This window comes from Macrosteles quadrilineatus, unplaced genomic scaffold, assembly GCF_028750875.1.
Source record: "Macrosteles quadrilineatus isolate MER2022 unplaced genomic scaffold, UCM_ALF_1.0 Scaffold_2__2_contigs__length_208266976, whole genome shotgun sequence".
NCBI lineage: Eukaryota > Metazoa > Arthropoda > Insecta > Hemiptera > Cicadellidae > Macrosteles > Macrosteles quadrilineatus.
The window spans coordinates 158831029-158856878 of NW_026542595.1; the positions used below are offsets into that span (position 1 = coordinate 158831029).

General features: G+C 39.4%; 1 protein-coding gene across 6 annotated transcripts in view; it reads left to right on the forward strand.

The window, feature by feature from the left end:
• The window catches only part of LOC128986004 (uncharacterized), a 58378-nt gene that overhangs the window by 23582 nt on the left and 8946 nt on the right, over positions 1-25850 (forward strand). For all 6 annotated transcript variants that reach the window (XM_054406060.1, XM_054406057.1, XM_054406058.1 and 3 more), the window contains one exon: positions 8892-8989. In XM_054406060.1, the coding sequence (XP_054262035.1) occupies positions 8892-8989 (98 nt within the window). The remainder of the gene's footprint in view (positions 1-8891; positions 8990-25850) is intronic.

Sequence of the window (25850 nt, forward strand, 5' to 3'; positions counted from 1 at the left end):
TGGTTCGAAATAGGAACCATTTCTCATTATGGTCATTTAGCATTTATAAATGATCCAGGCTATGAAACAGTTGATGGTAGTCAGTAATACTTTTACACAATGACCCACACTCATCCTTTTACAATTATTGGACCAATTAATGACTAAACAAATAAGTTTTGCTCCAAATCTTAATAATTCTTTCAAGAGAGGCGCCATTGTCTTTTATTGTATTGTAATAACAGAAATACATTACTGTATTATCATTATTTTTTCTCTCAAATTGGTAAAATCGTTCAAAGATTATACAAATACATTACTTGTTGAGAAATTTGTAGTTCGCATGCACGCCGCAACGAGGTGGTTCGGCGCTTACTGGCATCATTGGTGAACAAAATGGCCCCATTTGCAGTTCTGTAGCTGGCGTATGCTACGCTGTGTAGTCAATTTGAACGTGATTGAATCTCCCACCACTTGGAAAGTCAGCTATATGTTTTTTGAGCACAAGAAACATAGATGCCAACATTCATCGCAAGATGAGTGGGGCCCCTTTTATACTCTGCAGTGGGCTGCACGCCACTGTGTTCAATGGAGGGCGCCGCATATTTGTGTGGCAGCCAAGGCATTTGGGGGTGTCAGATCTACTAACTTAGGAATTTCTATTCACCACTAGTGTTCATTAGATTTGTCGATTTGATTTCGTCCATAAACTGTTCAACATTGTCATCAGCCGTAGTTGATTCCATTCCATCAAAGCAAACACAAATGTTGTCAACTGATGCACAGGAAAGAAAAACAAAACTACCTACCGCACTGGCAACAGAAAGTGAAATGAGGAGGCAAGGAAGTACCGTTTTGGTCTAAGTTTGTTTTGATCAGTTTGCAGCACATGACAGCACCACTGCGGCGGCGCACCGCAGACTATAAAAGCTCCCACATAACGCAATGAACCTAGAGGCCCCTACGTCATACCGTGCCACCTACGGTAATAGCTACTTCCCTATAGGGAAATTCGCTAAAACACTTAAAAATGTCTCTCGTATAAATAGAGAATTTTTTATAGAGTTACAAAGATTGTGAGGTGTATCCCAGATAGCACGTAAGCTTGATTCAAGCCTTGAATTACGCTTGCTTTTACTAGAAATGACAGCTTTGAATTGTCACTTTAGATTCAAACTCGAGTCAAGTGTCAACTTCGTGTAACACACTTGAATTACGCTTACAGTGGATTGAATTAACAGCTTTGAAATGTCACATTAGATTCAAACTGGATTCGAGTATACACAACACACTACCATTACGCTTGCACTTGCTTGTATTAACAGCTTTGAAATATCACATTAGATTCGAACCCGAGTCGAGTGTAATATTACCCACAATGCATTTCCATTACGCTTACGTTGGCTTGAAATTACAGCTTTTAAGTATCACGTTGGATTCGAATTGGAGTCGAGTGTAAGTTACCCACAATTCCGAGCGGGAACGACGCTAACGGTGGGACCGACACTTGAAGACGCCATGTCATCGGCCATATTGCTTTATTGCTTTGTCTTTGTGTAACTAATTTGTATTTGTGAGTGATTAATTCTCAATCTCTCTCATTGAGAATATCGATATTGTGGTGCTGAGTTGTTCAAGTTATGTTGAAGCTGAGTTTTTATTAAGTTTCATCTAGGCCTATTTCTTCTTATCCATCAAGGTAAGTTCTTATTAGCACAAACTAAGTTAAGTAAACTCAAAATCAGTGAAAATTTTGAAAGAACTAAGTATAGCCTAAAGCCTAAAGCAAGCCACTTTTGAGTTGGTCAGCCTACGTGCAATGAGTAGCCTAGCCTAAAAAAATAAAAAGGTTAGAGGCGAAGTGTGTTTAAAATAGGCTATGACCGATAATTTGTTGTCAACTTATCGGCCTAACTTAATTTTTTTTTAGTTGTTTGTATGCCTAAAAACATTTTTTTTAACCAGCTTGGATATCAAGTTCTCCTTGTAAGATAGGTACTTATTGTGGTTTGGTCTAACTTAGGCATTGTCTTCACTGTTTATAGTATAGACTAGGACTAGGCCTATGGTAAGTTATAGCCTAGATTAGCCATAATGGTCCTAAGTTACGTTGTAGACTATTCTATAAAGCTGGGTTTTTCTAGGCGGGGAGAGCGAACTCCTCTTGTCTCCTCGTCTTCCTAGAAGCGGAGCGGAATGCCATGCTAATCGATTTTCCGCTCTCCGCGCTCCTCTTTCGCGTCAGGAAAACCCGGCTTTAGACTTATCTTAATGCCATATTTTATACCATGATATTTTAATGTGTAGGTAACTTAGATCTAGGGACTTAAGGCTAAGTTACTTCAGTAGCCTCCTCGATATTTAAGCCTACTTTGTTAGTGACACTGTCAGATAAAATGCAGTAATCTACGTTTAATCACAGAAAGAGTCTGGTCAGCTTTCAGGCGATGAGTTTCTGATATAGGCTAAGTTACATTTCTTCTCCATTAAACTAAAATTGGCATTAGGCCTACGTTACCTCACTTTGATTTAGTCCACTTAACTTAGGGCCTATTTTGCTTGGAGCGACTGTTGAGATAGTCGCACAGCGATTATAGCTCAGTTACTATCGCTGTTACGGCAGCCGTTTTGCTTAGAGCGATTGATTTTCGGTCGTCGCACGATTTTTCATAGTTATTTGAATACTAGCACTCACAATGGTGAGGTCATGCGTGTTGTAACTTTTTAAAGTATCTCCTCAGGGAGGAGTTAGAAGACGAAGTTAAGTTGGCTCTACTTGACCCTAGTGGAAGTATCAATAGACGATCGATAGAAAATACATAGTGATACGTAGGATTTGGAAGGGATACGTATCACTAGATGTCACTAGGTAGGATATAAATAGAAAACTGTAGTGATATCAATGAAAAAAATATATTTATATCAATAAAAACAAATTAGTGAAATCAATAAGAGTACATGAATGTCGGAAAATAATACTTGGAGTCTAAATAAAAATATTTATTCATAAAAAAAAACGGATAAGTTACAGTATTAAAACCCACAACTAAATAGCACATAGTCAACTTGGAACAGTCAAGCACTTTATATTTAAATTTGAATAGACGAGGATTACCTAAAATTTAGGATACCAACCATTTGAGCAATGACAATGCAAAGTTTGCTGGTAATAAAGTGTTGCCTGTTTCTTCTACAATTAATTAAATATAGAAAATTAAATTAATGTGTAAGGACAAATACAACCAAAAACAGTATAGGTACAACCTTAATTACACATGAATAGAAAAAGTAATGTGAACAAAAAAGTAAATTATGGCAATTTTAACCCGTATTATTAATGTGCCTACTGAGTGAACTGGACTGTTTTGAGGTTCTGTGCATGTTTTTAGACTACTGTGCATCAGTCGCGGCGCGATTATCGCTCAGACTGGTACCCAGGGCAGTGGTCCGCGTCTGTATCTAGCGACTCTTGCGATAGTCGCTCCAAGCAAAATAGGACAACGCAAACTCCATCAGAGCAGTGCCCAACTACTATCGCAGAGCGATTATCGCCACGTGACTATCGCTGTTATTGCTCCAAGCTAAATAGGCCTTTAAGCTACTAATTAAAATCAAAATTAAGAAAAATGCAAACGTACTTAAACCTAAATAAATAAGTAAGTTACTTATTTAGGTTTAAGTTTGTTTGCATTTTTCTTAATTTTAATCTGAGTCAAATATTTAAAGTTATAACTTTACTTAAGTATTTTATGGAAAAATAACGTAATCCTAACTTAACTTAATATTTTATTAAGTTACCTAAGTTAAATTATCGAAAAAAATTGCATCTGATGATATAAAATGCGCCTTTTGTAGGTTTATTGCAGAACTGTACCTGGGTGTTTTAACATAAATATTTTATAACTAAAATAACTTATAGACCTATAGGTCTAGGCTTAAGTTTAGACACAGGCTATGTAATAAAGACCTTCTAAATAATGTTATACACATCGGCCTACAGCTGGATTATTTTTAACCAGAAAAGCGGTTAAGATAGGCACTGTAGGGGGTGGCACAACTGTAATTTCACCTGCGGAGTTTTAATACGGACAAAATGAGAGTTAGAAAATAAAAAAAATTATAATTTGTGTAATATAAAAACTAAACTGTCATAATTTAACCTAACTAACCAAACTTGCTGATAATGGAAAAATCAAATGAACGTTTACTAATCGCTACTGACTAATTTACTACCTTTAGTCTATCAGTGACGTTGAATATTAGGATCGGTCTATTTTGATCGCTCTACTGGCGCATGTACGCGCCGATCAGTAGCGAACTTGTCAAACAGTTGATTTATTCAAATATTAAGGACAATATGAAAGTAAAATCTTGAACTTTGCTTCAGAAATTAAACCTAACCCCAGGTTAGACAAACTTTAGGTCTTAGGGGTTAAATGTAGGCTACTATTCTGTGTATTAAGTTCATTTTAAGTATTTTTTTTTTTAGCTGCTGCACAGATAATGGTCGGCATAAGTGAAGCCACGGAAGCCAAAGTTACAAGCATTGTTGCTAAGTGGCTTCAACAAGCCAAAACCAGATGTGAAAGAAGGTAAGGATAAAAAATTTTCACCAACTAACTATTCAACTCATCATTAATAGAATTCCATTGGTAGCCTAAAGGTGCATTGTCCCTGAAGCGACTCTTGCGACAGTAGCTGAGCGATAGTAGCTCAGCGATAGTAGCTAACCATGTCATTGTCCCTGAAGCGATTGTTCTAGAGCGATTCTGTATATTAGTTTGCTGACTTTCGAGTGAATTGGTGCTATGAGTGCCACGACACCTCCTAATTTTAAAACGTTTTTATTAGCTCGCTTTCTTGTCCGGTACAAAAATCTCAATAAATACTTACTTCCCGACGAGCTAGAGAAATGAAACTAGAGAACACAGCTCACAAATGGATGATAATGTAATACTATATCATTTAATTTTTATATTTTCCTTGGGCTAAGCCCCATGGGCTTCCAAATTTTCCATGTTTACATTTTGAAGTCAGCCGTAAATACTTAAATTTGACAGACAACCAAAAAACATGTTGTTTTTTTACCGTTGCGTTTTTAAATGCACAAGTAAAAATAATGTATAAATATGTGGAGGGAATACATAGGTACTTAAAAGATTTAAAACTAAAAACGTGGGGTGCATGCAATAGATAATAATAGTGTAATATGTAAAGATAATTGTAAATCAGCATGCACCCCACAAATTATTTTTTACTTCATAGGCCTAGTGCGTTTAAAAACGTTGCATTTTTAAAAAGTACTAATTTATAATTTATAATAGTAGTGATTTAATATTATGTACATATCTGATATCTTCAGGGGTAAAAAGCAGTTTTGTATTCTTTGAAGACATTACGACCAGAACAAGTCTATAAACAAAACAAATCGCTCAGCGACTGCGACTCTGACTCCCCTCAGAGCAGACCCGCTACAGTCGCTGTGTTCAGCCGCTAGCCGCTCCAGTCGCGTCAAGGACAATGGTCCCATTTGAAACAACGCTAAACAGTGCTCAGCTACTATCGCTGAGCTACAATGGCTCAGCTACTATCGCTGAGCTACAATGGCTCAGCTACTATCGCAAGAGTCGCTTCAGAGACAATGTACCTTAATAATACTGTACAGTGGAGTGGACTCAATTATACAGGGGAGGAGACAGTTGAAACTGACGTGCCCTCATACTTGTCACATGATAAAAGTCTAATGCAAAATATATAAGCCAACAATGTTAATACTGTAAAAATAGCCAAACTATAGACACTTTGGGATAATTACTGTAAACAAAACACAAGATGCCAAGACTTTATAGGCCTACCTTTTAAATCTTTTGATCTTTAGACATGTGATGAATGGTCTCAAATCTATCCTACAAGACAAGTTGTCTCAGTACAGCCCACCTGCCGATCCAGTGTGGTTAAACCGTACTGATAAAAATTGTCTGGTTTAAGAAATATATCTGTTGAGTGCAGTCTGATTACTAGGTGTTCAGGTAAAAAGGAGTCTACTGCATAATGGTTTTTCATAAAAATGTTTTTTATTGTTTATCATTATGATTGCTCATGTACTGTATAAGCTAAAAAATACCCCCGCCGCAGCAAACCTGCCGACTAAGTGAATTTCCATTTGCCTGAATTGATTTTCAATTATATGTATTTAATTAACATTATCTTTAATGAGTACCTAGGCTTGCTGCTACAAGGAGGGTAAAAAAGTGTGTTTTTTTAGTAAAATATTAATAACTTTGTATTAAATAAATAAATTTACCAAGTTTGGTCAAAATATATCCATAAACAAGCAAACTACAACATTTTACAATATTCTCCATAAGAATGACATGGGAATTTAAAAATAATTTTTTTTTATTTTCTCCGTAACCAATAATTGTACATAAACACTTTGATATACTAAATCATTTGTTTTTTTAAGCTCTTTAAAAATATCTGGAGAGAAATTGGGAAATTTTGTGTTTAGAGGGTCAAAAATTAGAAAAACCCATTTTCACCCCATAACCCCCCCCCCCCCCCCCGTAAACCTCATTCCCATGGTCCGATCATGATGCTGGTTCGCGAACTTATTTAAGTTTATCCCGCCTTACACCTTCAAACCAAATTTCATCAAAATCGGACAAAAATTAACTTACTCAAGTTATCATGTTCACGGACATATATATACATACCCTAAATCTATATATACATATATAAAGATGTGAACGAATGGTGTTTTTGGGCTCTGGGGACATCCAAAATGAAAAAGTAAATCGGTCCCGGGCCTAGGTCTTACCATGCCACCTACGGTAATAGCTACTTCCTAGGGAAATTCGCCAAAAGAAAAATGCTAGTATTTTTATTCTTGTAGAGGGGTTTTCATGTTTCATAGCAATGCTGGGCTTACCTAGGTTAATTTATACAGTAAATGAAAGCTTATATATATTTGTAAAGTATGAGCAAGATTTGTAACAAATGTCTTGGCTATATTTAGGATAACCAACCAAGAACTATCACTAGTTAAACGATAAAATATAAAATCCCGCCGATTCACCTTTATTTTATCGAAGTGATAATGCCGCAACGCCTAGGTCTCGCCTGAAGTAATGTGAAAACAATCCTGGGCTTGTGTCTAGCATTTTTTGACAATAAAAATGTAATTGTGATTTATACATATTAATAATTAATATTAATAATATTATTGGGAAGATCATATATTGTATTGGTTATCATTGTAGGAATAAATTAATTTTCACTAAACAGGCCTACACTGGTTCTGAGTTAAACTGTGTTAGTTTAAAATGTTGCTTACTTGACTATTTTTTTATACCAGATACAAACATTTTGGTTAATTATCCTTAAATTTAATATTGATTCTATTTGTTTTGACTTTTTTCAGAGGGAAATAACCTGCCACTGTGGACAGTGAGGAAGAAGTTCCACTCAATGGGGATGAAGATCTTGTTGAATAGATAACTTACTCTGTATTATTAAAGTAATCGTAAAATGAGGAATTTTTGAGGGAATTGTTTGTTGAAAGTTAAAGATACGAGGCATTTTCAAATGTAAATGTGTTATGTAAATCTTCAATATAAATCTATTTAGACAAATTACCTCTTGTTTTATTTTTAATTTCAAAGAATTCTGAATTACTGAGTACTGAATAGTAATAATATGTAAAATTGTAGGGTTGAAAACTATAATAACTCATGATTTCCTGCTCTTTTATAGAAATAAGTTCTTTATATGGTATCTCGCTTTTTTATTTAGAGAAGAGTCTTGGCATTTAACAACTAGAGGCATTGAAGTTATTAGATTATGTTGTGATTGTGAAAAATTATCTGAAATATTGGAAGATTATATTGTGTTATGCATCTCAACCTAAAAACTATTTGTATTAAATTGTAAATTTGTATTAAATGTGTCAAGACTGTGTGAATCCTGGTAAAAGCATATGAATTAAATTTTCAGAAATAAAAAAGAGCTTGTAAGGGGCTAAAAAAGAATTATTTCTTGTACTCTTCAATTTATATTCAAATTTAATTAGATGTTTCCACTTTGTATTCAAATAAGATATTTCAAGTTTTATTAAAATTGGATCTTTTAAGTTTTATTCAAACTGGAAGAGCGGGAACTTCGACGCATGATTTTAACTTGAATCAAGTTTACAAACCCGATTCTTCAAGTTTGCAGATTTGACAAACCAAACTTATTTCAAGCTTGAATCAAGTATTTTTTCAATTTATATTTAGATTAGATAGTTCAAGTGTTATTCCACTTAGATGTTTCAATTTTTATTCAAATTAGAAAATTCAAGTTTTATTCAAATTAGATGTTTCAAGTTTTATTCAAACTGGAAGAGCGGGAACTTCGACGCATGATATTAACTTGAATCAAGTTTACGGACCGATCCGAGCAAACTTGATTCAAGTTTGCAGATTTGACAAATCAAACTTGTTTCAAGCTTTAATCAAGTATTTTTTGCTATCTGGGATATAACCAGGTCTTTAATTTTAGGAAGATTTGAGGGAAAGCATTGGGATCACACTCACTATCTACAGAAAACATTTTTGACCATTTGAACTGTTTTAAAATATAAGGTACCTAAAAATGTTGTTGCCTTGTATATCGGTTTAGATATTTTTGTTGCCCAAGAAATATTTATCAGTTGGGAGGTTGAGGGAGAGGAGAACTGAAGAATGATCATAAAGTAGTGCAACTGAAACCTTACTGATCTTAAATAGAGATTTGAGTACAAGTATATGTTATTAGAACAAAATTGGCACAGAACACTATTGGGGTTTCTCTTGACAAAATTGCATTTAAAGTCTGATCAATCAGTTAATTATGCATTAAAGCACAATCCTAATATATCTGCATTATTTCAGGGCTAAAGTTTGAATTGTTCATGACAGTTATCCTGGACTTTTCTTTGTCCATTGCTCAGATAACCATTTCCTTCCTTCTCTTGCTTGGAGTATATCAGGTGAGCTGTACCATAGACATTTATTATTATTATTATTAGAAAAATCTTTATTGTTTCAAAATTACATAGAACTGTACAATTCAGAAATATTACAGTTCACGAAACAATAACCACCAAGGTTAATCAACCTGATTTGGTGGATTTGCACAATCTACTTTGATACAATAAACTCAAAGAGTAATGGTGGGCGGCACACCGGTCAAATATTATTCTTTATTCTATTCATTTATAAACACAAAAAAAAACATGAAAACTTCTGCACATTATCTGTTTTTTAAAAATAAACACTATTGTAAACATTTCCAAGATTTATAAATATTTCTATCTAGGTACATATTATTAAAACTATTTATTCTATTAGGTCCTACACAACTGAGTAAAAGATATAATCAATACTAGTGTACATGTTGCTCGAATTCGAGCAATTGCAAAGTATTATAGGAGTTATTTCAAAACGAATAACAGTCATTTTTACAATGAATTTAAAAGAGTCAACTCAAAGATTAGCGGTGTGTAACTCGGAATGCCTCGCTGTACAGGCAACACAGGTCATTGATAGAGGGCCAATTGAGAACGAAAAGTTGTTTTGGGGTAGTGTTAGGGCGCATTTTTAACCTAATAGTTGAGCCTATTACGTGTCACTGTTCTGTAGCTGCGGTCGTTATCACGATTACCCCTCCTGTCTATGTTTCGTTGTCGTAGCGTCGGAGGCATTTGAAAGAAAAAACAACAAATAAACAAATTATAGCTATACAAAACAACGTTTAATTCACAAATTTAAGTTACAATCATACTAACACGATCTGTCATAGCGACACAAAACAGCGATAGATACACAAATTTAAGATACAACCATACTAACACGATCCGTCTTGGGGGTTATGTTTACACAAACTCAAAATAGTAAATAAATGTACTCAATGCGTTTCATTGAATTGAAAAATAAATAACAGCAACTAAATTATTCAGCTGATCAAAATGTAAACAATTATGTTCTTCATAAGGATATCATGGGAACTTTCAAAGCCACTGGGGCAGAGCCCAAGGGACTTTAAAAAAAAAATGTAAGGTCAGTTTGCAAATCTACGCGACACGCTCTTTCCAATGAGACGTCAATGGATAAAATCGGTTAAGAAATGGCGGAGGAGTTCAACCGACAAAGTTTCATGTAGCGTATTAATTATATAGATTTTCTATTTCTAAAAGATAATTCCATAAATCACCAATAAACTTGTTTTTGTTTTTACATTTTTTAAGTCTTGTAGGCAAACTATTAAAAAATTTCGGGGCTAAGTATATATAAGTAAAACTTTTTAAAATGAGTTAAATTTGGTCTGGGGATTGCTATGTCATAACGGTTTCATAAATTCACAGATCTATAAGTTTCCTGATCATTCCTATTTCCACTTCTTTCAAAAAACAGACGTACACTTTAAATACGAACAAGTTTTTAAGTGGTAAAATCCTTAACGATTTGAATAATGGGGAAGTGTGTTCGGTTTTTTTCTTGTGCATAATTATTCTAACAAATGTTTTTTGAATATTTATTATTGGGTTTAAGTTTATAGAATAAGTTCCTCCCCATACGGTTAAACCATATTCCATCTTAGAATTCACTAATGCATAATAAACTGTTCTGAGTAGCTGTCTATTACAAACAAAAGATAACATATAAAACACTCTAATATACTTAATTAATTTATTCTGCAAGTGGCCAATGTGACTTTTCCAATTAACTTTTTCATGTACAACCAATCCCAAATACTTTATTTCTTGGACTTGTTCGATATCTAAACATCTACAAACACTATTAGTAATGATACATTTCATATCATGATATTTCATCGAGCTAGGAAAACTTATATGCCTTGTAAGATTAAATAATATGTATTTAGTTTTAGGACTCATTATCATAAAATTATTGGTAAACCACCACCTCAGAGTGTCTAAACCATATTGCATATCAATTTTAAGTAAATCAATTGAGTCAGCCTTGTAAAACAAAGCAAATGCTATCAATTTCCCTCGGAAACGACCGTTACACAAACTATTTACATATATTAAAAACAATGGTCCAGAGAGAACTGAACCTTGGGGGATTCCATATTTGATAGAACCTCGCTCACTTGTTACTTCACCTATCCTAGTTTGTTGAGTCCTGCCACTTAGGTATGAGGCAAACCAAGACAGTGGTACCCCTCTAACTCCAGCTTCTTGCATTCTGCCCAGCAAAATCTCGTGGTCACCGGTATCAAAGGCCTTCATAACATCGACAAAAATACCAGCACATTGCTTGCCTTCATTTATTCCACAATAAACTTGCCCCATAAAATTTAACAAAGCTGAATTAGTACGGTACTTAACTTTTGCCTGAACCCATATTGATTCTTGCTAAAAAAATTCTTCCGTTCTAGAAAGCCAACTAGCCTAACTTTAATAACTTTTTCAAATATTTTTGAAAAGATTGACAACAATGATATTGGTCTATAATTGCAAGGGTCCAATTTATCAAGTTTTTTAAATAAAGGTTTTACTATAGCAGTTTTTAACTCGTTTGGAAACTCTCCTGAACTCATACTAGAATTAATTAAATACACTAACACATCAATAATACTATCAATAAATAACTTAACAACTAAAGGTGATACATCGTCATACCCAGGAGCTTTTCGATTACTTAAATTCTTAACTATATCACGCACTTCCTGATTTACACTTGGATAGAAGAAAATAGTATTAGCAATAGGCTGAACTCGGAATAATTCTAGATATTCGTTTTCTTTATCGGAATGCATTTTATCTCCTGCAATACCTAATCTTAGCTCAGACGCTATTGAACAAAAGAATGTATTGAATTCATTAGCTACACTTATCGGATCAGCGATTAGTTCAATCTTTTAAGGATATGCATGGGTTAGCTTTACTTTTCTCGCCTATGATCTCTTTGATAGTGTCCCATTGCTTTTTGGGCTTGGGGCTATTCCTCACTAATAACTCACTCACTATAATACCTATTTTTTGTTTCCCTAATCATATTTAGAAGTCTATTTCTATACTGGTTGTAATTACGTTTTATTTCCAAGTTGTGAGGGCTATTTTTACTACGTTTATATAGTTTATTTTTAGAATTAATCATATCCAACATTCTTGTATCCATCCAAGGTTTCATTTTAACTTTATCTCGCTTGATATTATTATCTCTATATGAAGTAATGATACAATTTTTAAATATTTTTATAAATCTACTAAAGGCAATAGAGACATTATCTGCCGAATAAACTTCTTCCCAAGACACATTTTCCACTTTACTTTTGAATAGGTTGAAATCCAATATTTTTAAACACTGCTTACTAGAGTTGCTCTTATTTACTAAATTATTGAATTTAAGACCAGTCACGGTCATTCTGTGGTCAGTTATTCCCACATCGACCACCCCGCTAACACATTCTAAATGTAGTTTTATATCGCACCTCGCAAGTGCGTGGTCAATACAGGTACTTGAATTTATTGTAACTCTGGTTGGTTGGTTAACAAGTGAAATTAAACCAAAACTCGCTAATTTAAGCTTGTATAGGCCTGTTATTCGAGAATTATCTAAAATATTCAAATTCATATCCCCAATTATAATAAGGTTCCTATTTTTTACTTTACCTAAACCATTTTCAAATTCATTTAAAAATGTATCAATATTAAATTCCTGTAAACGATAAATGGCAATAAAATCAAAATAAACATTATCCGCTATTTTAATCTGTAAGTAGAGGCTGTCTGCTGTATCAATGCCTAGGTCCGGAAACACCGAACAAAAGAACTGTTCGGCCACGAATACCACAGTTCCTCCAGCTCGATTTAAATAGTTACATTTTGCAAACATATTATATTTAGGTAGCTTGTATTGATTTACCTCACTATCTGAAATCCATATTTCTTTAAGAATTATGATATCAGGCAGTTTATCTAGTGACTGGAGATAAAGAATAAATTCTTCAAAGTTTTTCCTCATATTGCGGATATTTTGTTGGATTATCACAAAATAATTTAAAATATGTTCAAAAAGATTACAATCAGAATCTCAATTAAAACTCTCATTATTGTTAATTGGCATTAATGCAAACATTAAAGAATAAAAAAGTTCATTTGGTTGAAGTTAGTAATTTAACCTATGTAGTAAATAAATAAGAGAAGTCTTTCCATCACTAAGAAGTTACACAAACACCTACTGCTAATGCTAATTAATGTACTACTTATTTAATGCTACAAACAATATAATGAGTGAAAAGCCTGCAAGGTAGCAATTAAGTGTGGCAAATAGAGGATTACTCAAATTACTCAAAGGCTTCATATAATATTCTCGCATTAGTTGCTTGCTAGTAGCAGTTAGTACTGACACCTAATGTGACCCAGTTTTATTTTATTTAAAGATACACTGTTACGTCAACCTCTCATAGAGTTTGCTACTTGAAGTTTTTTCCTTTTAGTTTTTCGTACACTGAGAGTAGTTGATGATCACATGAAGATGCTATAGTCCTCTCAGTTTGGCATGATGAAAAATAAAAATTGGTATATAATAGAAAGAATAGTATATTTCATTACTAGTGTGACGTACTTTTCCACACTGAAACATATAACACTAGTTTACATGCCAGGTTTAAGTACCACGTGCTATACAGCACATTTAGTTTCCGGATAGGCTTCAGTACAGAGATTTGGGTTGGCCTTCCAGGGTTCGCGTCAAGATGTTACTTTCACGCTCAGCCGTGCCGTCGCCTTGGCTGAGGTTTACCGCGTCGGAGATCTCGAGCATCTGGTTCATCACACAGATGTCCGTGGTCCGGAATAATCCTCACGGACCGGTCACTGCCCCTTCCACCGCAGTGAGACGTGGTGGCCTTCCATGGAAGCTAGTCGCCACCCCCGAAATCGTTATCGTGTTCAGCACACGACATCCAGCCAGGCCCTTGGGTTCTGCACACCAAGTATGGGTTGACTCCGTCTGCCGTTGTAGCCTGGGGTCCACGGTCACCCTCCTGACGTCACAGCCGCAGGCTGAGGCACATTCCGCCCCCCCACTCGTCGTAGTAGGCTGGGGCTCATCCGGCCTCACCTGGCCGTCGTTGCAGGCTGGGTCTGTTGTGACCACCATCGATGCTACTGCAGAGTCGAGTCATACTTCCCATCCGTCGCCGCTGTCGTCTGGGCATCTGGTTTCTCACACAGATCCCTGTCGGTGCTGTCGTCTGGGAATCCGGCTCATCGCACGGATCCCTGTCATCGCCGTCGTCGTATAGGTATCCTGCTCGTTGCAGGGATACCGGCGTTGCCGTCGTTTGTTCGGGCGCCATAAATGTGACGTACTACGTGGAGGCTTGAGACTATCGTATGGGAATCCGGCTCATCGCACGGACCCCTGTCTCTGCCGTCGTCTAGGAATCCTGCACGCTGCAGGGATGCCTGTCGTCTCAGTCGTAGGTGTGTCCTCCTCGCTGCAGGAACACTAGCCGCTGGTGTCGTATCGTGGGAATCCGGCTCATCGCACGGACCCCTGTCGTTGTCGTCGTCGTATGGGAATCCGGCTCACCGCACGGACCCCTGTCACTGCCCCTTCCACCGCAGTGAGACGTGATGACCTTCCATTGTCGTTAGTCGTCATCCCCGAATCGTCTACATGTCCTCATGTAGCCCCAGGAGAATCTGGTTCAACACACAGATCCCAGCGTCGTAGCGGTACCTGGGGAGCTCCACCTGCCACTGTAGTCGGGGTTCGGATCACCCACCTAACGTCGCAGCTACTACGCCTTCACTGCAGGCTGGGCGTCCATCGTGGCCCCCAATCGAGACTACAGCCGGTAGTCCTCGGCCCCGTCGGTCTCCGCCTCCGTCCTGGGTGTCTGTCTGGTTCTGCACACAGACTCGTGATGTCGCGGTACCTTGAGCTTAGCCGACTCAACCCGCCACTGTAGCATAGGGTTCGAGCTCACCCGTCGACCACGGCTACAGGCTGAGGTGCGTTCCACCCCCCCACTCGTCGTCGTAGGCTGGGGCTCTGCCATCCTCACCTGGTCTCCACCACGGCCTGGGTTTTCCAGCCCGCGCGCCCTATATCGGTACTACAGCCGGGGAGCCTACTCGTACGTTTTCGTCGCTGACGTCCTGAGTGTCCGGTTTCTCACACGGACATGTGTCACTGCCCCGTCCGCCGCAGTGAGCTGCGTGGTGGCCGTCCGTTCGTAGTTGTCGTTTGCCACCCCCGATGCGAGCTACTTGCGCCCTTCGCATGTAGTCCTCGGGGATCCGGTTTATCACACGGTCCCGTGTCACTGCCCCGTCCGCCGCAGTGAGTCCCGTGGTGGCCGTCCGTTCGTAGTTGTCGTTTGCCACCCCCGATGTGAGCTTCTTCTTGGGTTTACACCACGCCAAGATCCACCACAACGGTTCAACACTCGTTGGGTACACGTTGACCAAGCCCCGGTTGTCTCGCTGACCGTTGTTCTCCGTTGCAATGGTTGGTTTATCACGCAACCACTGCCGCTGGATAATCAATCGAAGAACACCGAAGCTGGCCAACAGCGTGATGTGAGTTCCTCTGGTTGGTTTATCACACAACCCCAGCCGTTCGAGAATCGTAGTAAGCTAGCTGACTGCTCTACGTCAATCTTCCGTCCGCTAACGAGTCGCTGGTTCCAGTGTCGTGAGTTGCTCGTCACTCCAGGTAGGTTTAACACGCTACCGCAGCTGCTGAAGCGTCGATGAACTCCATGGTCGTCACCAAAGGTAGGTTCAACACGCTACCACAGCTGCCGAAGACACGCTGAGTCCACGCCGACTCGCCAGTCCCAGACCATAGGCCAACGTTATCCAATTCACACCAAAACAATCTCATCACCTGTCGTAAACTCATAACACAAAATATTAAAACACATACAAATCGTTACTCAAAGGGTTAGTCACGGATTATCTCACATGACACTAACCAAACATCGTTAAATAATCAGAGATTAATTCACCAGTCAGAAAGAAATATAAAAATGCCTTGTTACTTAAAACGAAAATAGCTAAAGTTGGAGGCCATTCCAACGAAGCAAACAAACTCCACTATTAATAAAGGAACTAAGGCCGAAACGAACTATCCACTTCTGGTTTACATTAATCTCTAACATCGTTATGGCAAACACATTGTTAAAACCATAAAAACATCGTAAACAGGCCTATGGCCACTATTACCAACGCACGCCATACGTGCCGATCGGGACGTGCTAAACTAGCACAACTAATCTTAGTAGTCACTGACTACTACTAATCAATTCGTATATGATGAGATTAAATTGTTTTGGGCTTACTAAAAATGGATTAAAAATACACTGACCTCGTAATATTTATTCGTTACGTTATGGGTTTAACACACCATCATAATCAAGTCAGCTTTGCCTAAGTTCATTGGTTTATCAGGAGTGAAAATATAAAATCTAGTAAAACTGATTTTAAAAACTAGTATTTTACACCCTGGCAATAATTAACTCGGTTTACCTTATATCTAATGCAATATAAGACTTACAAGTTGTATTGGAGTGTCACACGAGTTAATTATGCTTCACCAATTAAACTATGTCGGCACTTGAAGACCTCTCGAACTAGTCGTCGTAGTAGCTGGTGAGGAACTAACTTTCCTGCTTGCCGTCTGAGGGTTCCTCGGTTCATCCCTCTCGCTCCCCTCTCTAGCAAAGTAGGGGGCTCAGCTGATCCGGAACGTTTGCTTGCTGTTTGCTAACCCGAAAAAAAGCTAGCCGGCCGCCGTCGTCTGCAGCCGCTAAATCGTCAGTCGCTCGAGCTTGTTGTTGTTGACTGTAGGTTATGTTGTGTTTGTTTCACACGACAATGAGTTTTAACTTCAAGTTGTCGGTTTATATTACTCACACCGCATTTCCTCACGTCTTTGAGACGGATTATTGGCCTAAGGCCATGATCTGCGGGTTTACTAAGTGTAGAAAGTTCCTTCGAAGTACCAAGCCGGGTTGAGCCCTAGCTTGCGAAACACATCGCTGGTGAGTCAATAAGCTATAAAACACTGTATAAGGTTTATGCCACGCTCATACAGTATTAATAACTCTCGTTCTACACTTATTTAACACCAAACACAACAGTGTATCATGCCTATAGTTACTGATGATGTTATAACTAAGGTTAGCCTTCTAACCTATAACCTTAGTTAGGGATGGTAGGCTATGCCTAGGGATAGGCTAGACATAGGAGTAGGCTAGTTTGACCCCCCTCAAAATAGGCACGTTACACTCCCTACCAACTTCGGGTGCAAAAAAAAACAGCAAAAAAAACGACTGTAACTCCAAGGTCAGGTTGGCTCATCGCACATCCTGCCCGTTACCTCTGACGGTCTTCTCGTACTTGCTCTTCGTCTTCTGGGCCAAGGATGGTTTATCACACACCCTGCCATCTCGTTCGTTTTTACGTGTTCTATAACACTCGTCCTTTCAACGACGGTTCTTTTGGAGGAATCCTCTCCTCTTCTCGTTCGTTGAGACGCATTCTTTTGGGACTAGACGGCTTATCGCTCATCATACCCTCGGGTCAGGTTGGCTTGGGCTTAGCGCACAGTCCCTGCCCGGTGTCACTGCCCCTTCCACCGCAGTGATCTCGTGGCGGCCTTCCATCCGTTAGTTGCCGCCCCCGTAATCGTCACTGGCAGCTTCTTGCTGCCCAGCGGGCTGTCAGTCCTCCTGACCAGCCTAAAAGAAAACGATGAAAAACAAACGAAAAATGCCTCCTGGCGAAAAAAACAAAAGAAAAGTAAAGGCTCCTGCCTGATGTACAAAAAAAACGAAACTGAAGAGTGCCGTCCTCTTCCTTACTCGTTCGTGGCTGCACTCAGGGGTTTCACACACCCTGGGCGTCAATGGGCGCCGATAGACGAACCGTCCTAGTCCAACGTCCTGGAGGGTCTCGACGACGTTGATGAGTCGATCGCCTGGGGCTTCGGTGGCCTCTGGGCAACATTGGGGTTGACTGCCGGCGCGCTTCGGTAGTCCGCCCTTCCCGGGATCTTCTTAGAGGCGAAGCATGGACGGTTCGTCAGACGTTCCACGTAACCAGCTCTATTACAGGATCTTTCGTTCATGTACGTAGACTCTCACTCTGTCTGGAGGTTTATAGGTCTCCGTACCATAACCACCTCTCGACAGGTTCACGTTTGTCTTTTTAAAAGTCCCTGTTCGGTCTCCGTCAATGTGACGTAAGACTTTTAACAGTCAGCTGAAATTAGAAGCGCATTGTTGCGAATCAAGTCCCTGTTCGGGCGCCATAATTGTGACGTACTTTTCCACACTGAAACATATAACACTAGTTTACATGCCAGGTTTAAGTACCACGTGCTATACAGCACATTTAGTTTCCGGATAGGCTTCAGTACAGAGATTTGGGTTGGCCTTCCAGGGTTCGCGTCAAGATGTTACTTTCACGCTCAGCCGTGCCGTCGCCTTGGCTGAGGTTTACCGCGTCGGAGATCTCGAGCATCTGGTTCATCACACAGATGTCCGTGGTCCGGAATAATCCTCACGGACCGGTCACTGCCCCTTCCACCGCAGTGAGACGTGGTGGCCTTCCATGGAAGCTAGTCGCCACCCCCGAAATCGTTATCGTGTTCAGCACACGACATCCAGCCAGGCCCTTGGGTTCTGCACACCAAGTATGGGTTGACTCCGTCTGCCGTTGTAGCCTGGGGTCCACGGTCACCCTCCTGACGTCACAGCCGCAGGCTGAGGCACATTCCGCCCCCCCACTCGTCGTAGTAGGCTGGGGCTCATCCGGCCTCACCTGGCCGTCGTTGCAGGCTGGGTCTGTTGTGACCACCATCGATGCTACTGCAGAGTCGAGTCATACTTCCCATCCGTCGCCGCTGTCGTCTGGGCATCTGGTTTCTCACACAGATCCCTGTCGGTGCTGTCGTCTGGGAATCCGGCTCATCGCACGGATCCCTGTCATCGCCGTCGTCGTATAGGTATCCTGCTCGTTGCAGGGATACCGGCGTTGCCGTCGTTTGTTCGGGCGCCATAAATGTGACGTACTACGTGGAGGCTTGAGACTATCGTATGGGAATCCGGCTCATCGCACGGACCCCTGTCTCTGCCGTCGTCTAGGAATCCTGCACGCTGCAGGGATGCCTGTCGTCTCAGTCGTAGGTGTGTCCTCCTCGCTGCAGGAACACTAGCCGCTGGTGTCGTATCGTGGGAATCCGGCTCATCGCACGGACCCCTGTCGTTGTCGTCGTCGTATGGGAATCCGGCTCACCGCACGGACCCCTGTCACTGCCCCTTCCACCGCAGTGAGACGTGATGACCTTCCATTGTCGTTAGTCGTCATCCCCGAATCGTCTACATGTCCTCATGTAGCCCCAGGAGAATCTGGTTCAACACACAGATCCCAGCGTCGTAGCGGTACCTGGGGAGCTCCACCTGCCACTGTAGTCGGGGTTCGGATCACCCACCTAACGTCGCAGCTACTACGCCTTCACTGCAGGCTGGGCGTCCATCGTGGCCCCCAATCGAGACTACAGCCGGTAGTCCTCGGCCCCGTCGGTCTCCGCCTCCGTCCTGGGTGTCTGTCTGGTTCTGCACACAGACTCGTGATGTCGCGGTACCTTGAGCTTAGCCGACTCAACCCGCCACTGTAGCATAGGGTTCGAGCTCACCCGTCGACCACGGCTACAGGCTGAGGTGCGTTCCACCCCCCCACTCGTCGTCGTAGGCTGGGGCTCTGCCATCCTCACCTGGTCTCCACCACGGCCTGGGTTTTCCAGCCCGCGCGCCCTATATCGGTACTACAGCCGGGGAGCCTACTCGTACGTTTTCGTCGCTGACGTCCTGAGTGTCCGGTTTCTCACACGGACATGTGTCACTGCCCCGTCCGCCGCAGTGAGCTGCGTGGTGGCCGTCCGTTCGTAGTTGTCGTTTGCCACCCCCGATGCGAGCTACTTGCGCCCTTCGCATGTAGTCCTCGGGGATCCGGTTTATCACACGGTCCCGTGTCACTGCCCCGTCCGCCGCAGTGAGTCCCGTGGTGGCCGTCCGTTCGTAGTTGTCGTTTGCCACCCCCGATGTGAGCTTCTTCTTGGGTTTACACCACGCCAAGATCCACCACAACGGTTCAACACTCGTTGGGTACACGTTGACCAAGCCCCGGTTGTCTCGCTGACCGTTGTTCTCCGTTGCAATGGTTGGTTTATCACGCAACCACTGCCGCTGGATAATCAATCGAAGAACACCGAAGCTGGCCAACAGCGTGATGTGAGTTCCTCTGGTTGGTTTATCACACAACCCCAGCCGTTCGAGAATCGTAGTAAGCTAGCTGACTGCTCTACGTCAATCTTCCGTCCGCTAACGAGTCGCTGGTTCCAGTGTCGTGAGTTGCTCGTCACTCCAGGTAGGTTTAACACGCTACCGCAGCTGCTGAAGCGTCGATGAACTCCATGGTCGTCACCAAAGGTAGGTTCAACACGCTACCACAGCTGCCGAAGACACGCTGAGTCCACGCCGACTCGCCAGTCCCAGACCATAGGCCAACGTTATCCAATTCACACCAAAACAATCTCATCACCTGTCGTAAACTCATAACACAAAATATTAAAACACATACAAATCGTTACTCAAAGGGTTAGTCACGGATTATCTCACATGACACTAACCAAACATCGTTAAATAATCAGAGATTAATTCACCAGTCAGAAAGAAATATAAAAATGCCTTGTTACTTAAAACGAAAATAGCTAAAGTTGGAGGCCATTCCAACGAAGCAAACAAACTCCACTATTAATAAAGGAACTAAGGCCGAAACGAACTATCCACTTCTGGTTTACATTAATCTCTAACATCGTTATGGCAAACACATTGTTAAAACCATAAAAACATCGTAAACAGGCCTATGGCCACTATTACCAACGCACGCCATACGTGCCGATCGGGACGTGCTAAACTAGCACAACTAATCTTAGTAGTCACTGACTACTACTAATCAATTCGTATATGATGAGATTAAATTGTTTTGGGCTTACTAAAAATGGATTAAAAATACACTGACCTCGTAATATTTATTCGTTACGTTATGGGTTTAACACACCATCATAATCAAGTCAGCTTTGCCTAAGTTCATTGGTTTATCAGGAGTGAAAATATAAAATCTAGTAAAACTGATTTTAAAAACTAGTATTTTACACCCTGGCAATAATTAACTCGGTTTACCTTATATCTAATGCAATATAAGACTTACAAGTTGTATTGGAGTGTCACACGAGTTAATTATGCTTCACCAATTAAACTATGTCGGCACTTGAAGACCTCTCGAACTAGTCGTCGTAGTAGCTGGTGAGGAACTAACTTTCCTGCTTGCCGTCATTGCCGTCTGAGGGTTCCTCGGTTCATCCCTCTCGCTCCCCTCTCTAGCAAAGTAGGGGGCTCAGCTGATCCGGAACGTTTGCTTGCTGTTTGCTAACCCGAAAAAAAGCTAGCCGGCCGCCGTCGTCTGCAGCCGCTAAATCGTCAGTCGCTCGAGCTTGTTGTTGTTGACTGTAGGTTATGTTGTGTTTGTTTCACACGACAATGAGTTTTAACTTCAAGTTGTCGGTTTATATTACTCACACCGCATTTCCTCACGTCTTTGAGACGGATTATTGGCCTAAGGCCATGATCTGCGGGTTTACTAAGTGTAGAAAGTTCCTTCGAAGTACCAAGCCGGGTTGAGCCCTAGCTTGCGAAACACATCGCTGGTGAGTCAATAAGCTATAAAACACTGTATAAGGTTTATGCCACGCTCATACAGTATTAATAACTCTCGTTCTACACTTATTTAACACCAAACACAACAGTGTATCATGCCTATAGTTACTGATGATGTTATAACTAAGGTTAGCCTTCTAACCTATAACCTTAGTTAGGGATGGTAGGCTATGCCTAGGGATAGGCTAGACATAGGAGTAGGCTAGTTTGACCCCCCCTCAAAATAGGCACGTTACACTAGGACCGAAAGTGCATTTTCCGAATTGTGCTTGAGTTTCATATGAGAGGCAAAGCTGAACACAGGACAACGACAACCAAAGCAAAAAGGCAAAGCCGAGCATGTGAGAGTTATTTTCACGCACAAGGCGAAGCCTAGGACGGGAATATTGGAGCAAGTGTTGAAAAATAGCTTCGGTGTGAGTTATGAACGATACTTTTCATCATAACGCAAAAATATACATACTGGTATACAGATTAACATATCTCAGTAGTATTAAAGTAGTTTTAGACCACGCTTTATCATTGAAAATACACTTCACTTAGTACATATGGTTTCATGTAGATTTTTTAGATAAATATATAATTAAATACTTCCTCACTAACTTTAATTTACTTAACATTTTATAATTTGTACCAGTTTTTAAACTTTCTGTATTCCTCTTTTCTCATTTTACCAAGAGTTATTTAGTGATAAGGTGATTAGTTACCTATAGATGCTGTTTTCATCAAATCATCAGTAGTAATGTTAGAAATACTTATTTGAGCAATTTCAAACACGCACTATGCCAAAAACACAACAAAAAAAACTAATGCCTATTTCTGTGTAGATTAAAGATTGTGCAACAATAAAAACAGCTGATTTAAATCATTAAAACAAACCTATAACAAAACATTATCGGGCATAGTGGATAAAATGTAGAACTAATCGAGGGAAAATCAGCTGATTGTTTTCCCTCATACACACTCTAAATTAGAGCTTGGGAAACAACTAATTTCTTTTTAATCAGCTGTTATCGAAAATAGATACTTATGATGAAAGTATGGAGTGATGAAATAGCATTTTACTGATGAAGCTCACTCATTATAGTCCAGGACCTGACTAGGGTTCTGTGTGCATGTCGTGTATAGAGAATTTTGCTTTTGCATTTCAATATAGGTGTCTTAGGAAGTGTTTTCCACTCGGGTGTCAAGTTCGCACCTGGTACGTTTTCGAGCTATGACGTCATAAAGATGGCGGCTCGGCAATTTTTAAATGCGTATATTTCGCAAACCGTTTAACGGATCGGTATGACTCTTTTTTTGTTTGAAAGATATTTTTACAAACTATCTTTTTTGTATTTACACATTTGTTGTAAACTTAATATTCACCGCACAATATTGAAAAACGTCGTTTTTATTGTTATTATATTTATTGTTTTGCTTATAATTTCTTAACCGCTGATAAAATCAAATACCACCCGTGGCAAAAGTTTCAGATAATTCTATACCCTTTCCAATGATACCAAACAATATGTGATTGGACCTAAAAATAAAGCAAAGAGATTGAATAAACCGTAAAAAAACACTGAAAGTGGTGTACGGTCCGGGAAAGATTTAGTCCTGGACATGACTAGGGTTCTGTGTGCATGTCGTGTATAGAGAATTTTGCTTTTGCATTTCAATATAGGTGTCTTAGGAAGTGTTTTCCACTCGGGTGTCAAGTCCGCGCCTGTTTCGTTTTCGAGCTATGACGTCATCAAAATGGCGGCTTGGGCAATTTTTAAATGCGTATATTTCGCATACCGTTTAACGGATCGGGGTGATTCTTTTTTTGTTTGAAAGATAATTTTACAGGAAATGTTTTTTGTATCTACACTTTTGTTGTCAACTTAATATTTATCTCACAATATTAAAAAACGTGGTTTTTAATGTCATTGTTTTTTAATGTTTCCTCATAACTTGTTAAACGCTTATAGAATGAAATAACTACCCATCACAAAAGTTGTAGATGATTTTATGCCCTTTCCAACGATACCAAACAATTAATGTTTAAAACTAAAATTAAAGCCAAGAGATTAAATAAACCATTAACTAACACGTAACATGGTAGAAAGTCCGGAAAATATTGCGGCTTGAACAATTCTTTAAATGCGTATATTTCGCATACTGGTTAACGAACCGGGATGATTCTTTTTTTGTTTGTAAGATATTTTTTAAGCCTATCTTTTTTGTCTTCACACTTTTGTTGTTAACCTACTATTTATCCCACAATATTAATAAATGTACATTTAATTGTTATTTTTATTTTACTTTTGCTAATAACTTTTTGACAAATAGTAGGTTAACAACAAAGGTGTAAATACAAAAATGATAGGCTTAAAAAACATCTTACAAACAAAAAAAGAATCATCCCGGTTCGTTAACCAGTATGCGAAATATACGCATTTAAAGAATTGTTCAAGCCGCAATATTTTCCGGACTTTCTACCATGTTACGTGTTAGTTAATGGTTTATTTAATCTCTTGGCTTTAATTTTAGTTTTAAACATTAATTGTTTGGTATCGTTGGAAAGGGCATAAAATCATCTACAACTTTTGTGATGGGTAGTTATTTCATTCTATAAGCGTTTAACAAGTTATGAGGAAACATTAAAAAACAATGACATTAAAAACCACGTTTTTTAATATTGTGAGATAAATATTAAGTTGACAACAAAAGTGTAAATACAAAAAACATTTCCTGTAAAATTATCTTTCAAACAAAAAAAGAATCACCCCGATCCGTTAAACGGTATGCGAAATATACGCATTTAAAAATTGCCCAAGCCGCCATTTTGATGACGTCATAGCTCGAAAACGAAACAGGCGCGGACTTGACACCCGAGTGGAAAACACTTCCTAAGACACCTATATTGAAATGCAAAAGCAAAATTCTCTATACACGACATGCACACAGAACCCTAGTCATGTCCAGGACTAAATCTTTCCCGGACCGTACACCACTTTCAGTGTTTTTTTACGGTTTATTCAATCTCTTTGCTTTATTTTTAGGTCCAATCACATATTGTTTGGTATCATTGGAAAGGGTATAGAATTATCTGAAACTTTTGCCACGGGTGGTATTTGATTTTATCAGCGGTTAAGAAATTATAAGCAAAACAATAAATATAATAACAATAAAAACGACGTTTTTCAATATTGTGCGGTGAATATTAAGTTTACAACAAATGTGTAAATACAAAAAAGATAGTTTGTAAAAATATCTTTCAAACAAAAAAAGAGTCATACCGATCCGTTAAACGGTTTGCGAAATATACGCATTTAAAAATTGCCGAGCCGCCATCTTTATGACGTCATAGCTCGAAAACGTACCAGGTGCGAACTTGACACCCGAGTGGAAAACACTTCCTAAGACACCTATATTGAAATGCAAAAGCAAAATTCTCTATACACGACATGCACACAGAACCCTAGTCAGGTCCTGGACTATTACCTTATATACTAAACAGTTGACTGTTACAACTGTTAGCATTCAAAAAAGTGATTTAGCTTTCCTAGCCCTTTGGACACATTCTATCCTATCTTATTACTTTAACCACAATACCTACCGATGGCTTCAACCCATGTTTTGGGGCTTTAGAATATTAACAACTAGCAGAGTACCCGTCCTTCGTACGGGGTTGGCATATAAGTATAAAATGCTATTGCAGTTATACACAAACTTTTTATTTTCAATGGGGGAGGACACACAGTTTCATAAAATTTGCTTCTTTAAATTCATGGAACCCCATGATATGGGGTACACATGTATATACACACATGTACACATGTATGTGATATGGGGTAGATATGGTTTTACACATCTACCATAGCCATGTTCTACCACTTCACCTAAACAATAGAGAAGAATAAATTATCAAAAATTCACAAATTATCACAATTATTCATGAAATTAAAAACAAACATAACTGTAAACAATCCTACTTTGACAGTTCTCATTACGTATCACAGTTTTTTGTTGCTGCTTAGTTAAAATTAGCTGCTTTCATAAATGAAAAAAAATATTGTGCTGCACCCTGTTGGTAAATCTTATAACTTTTTAATGCT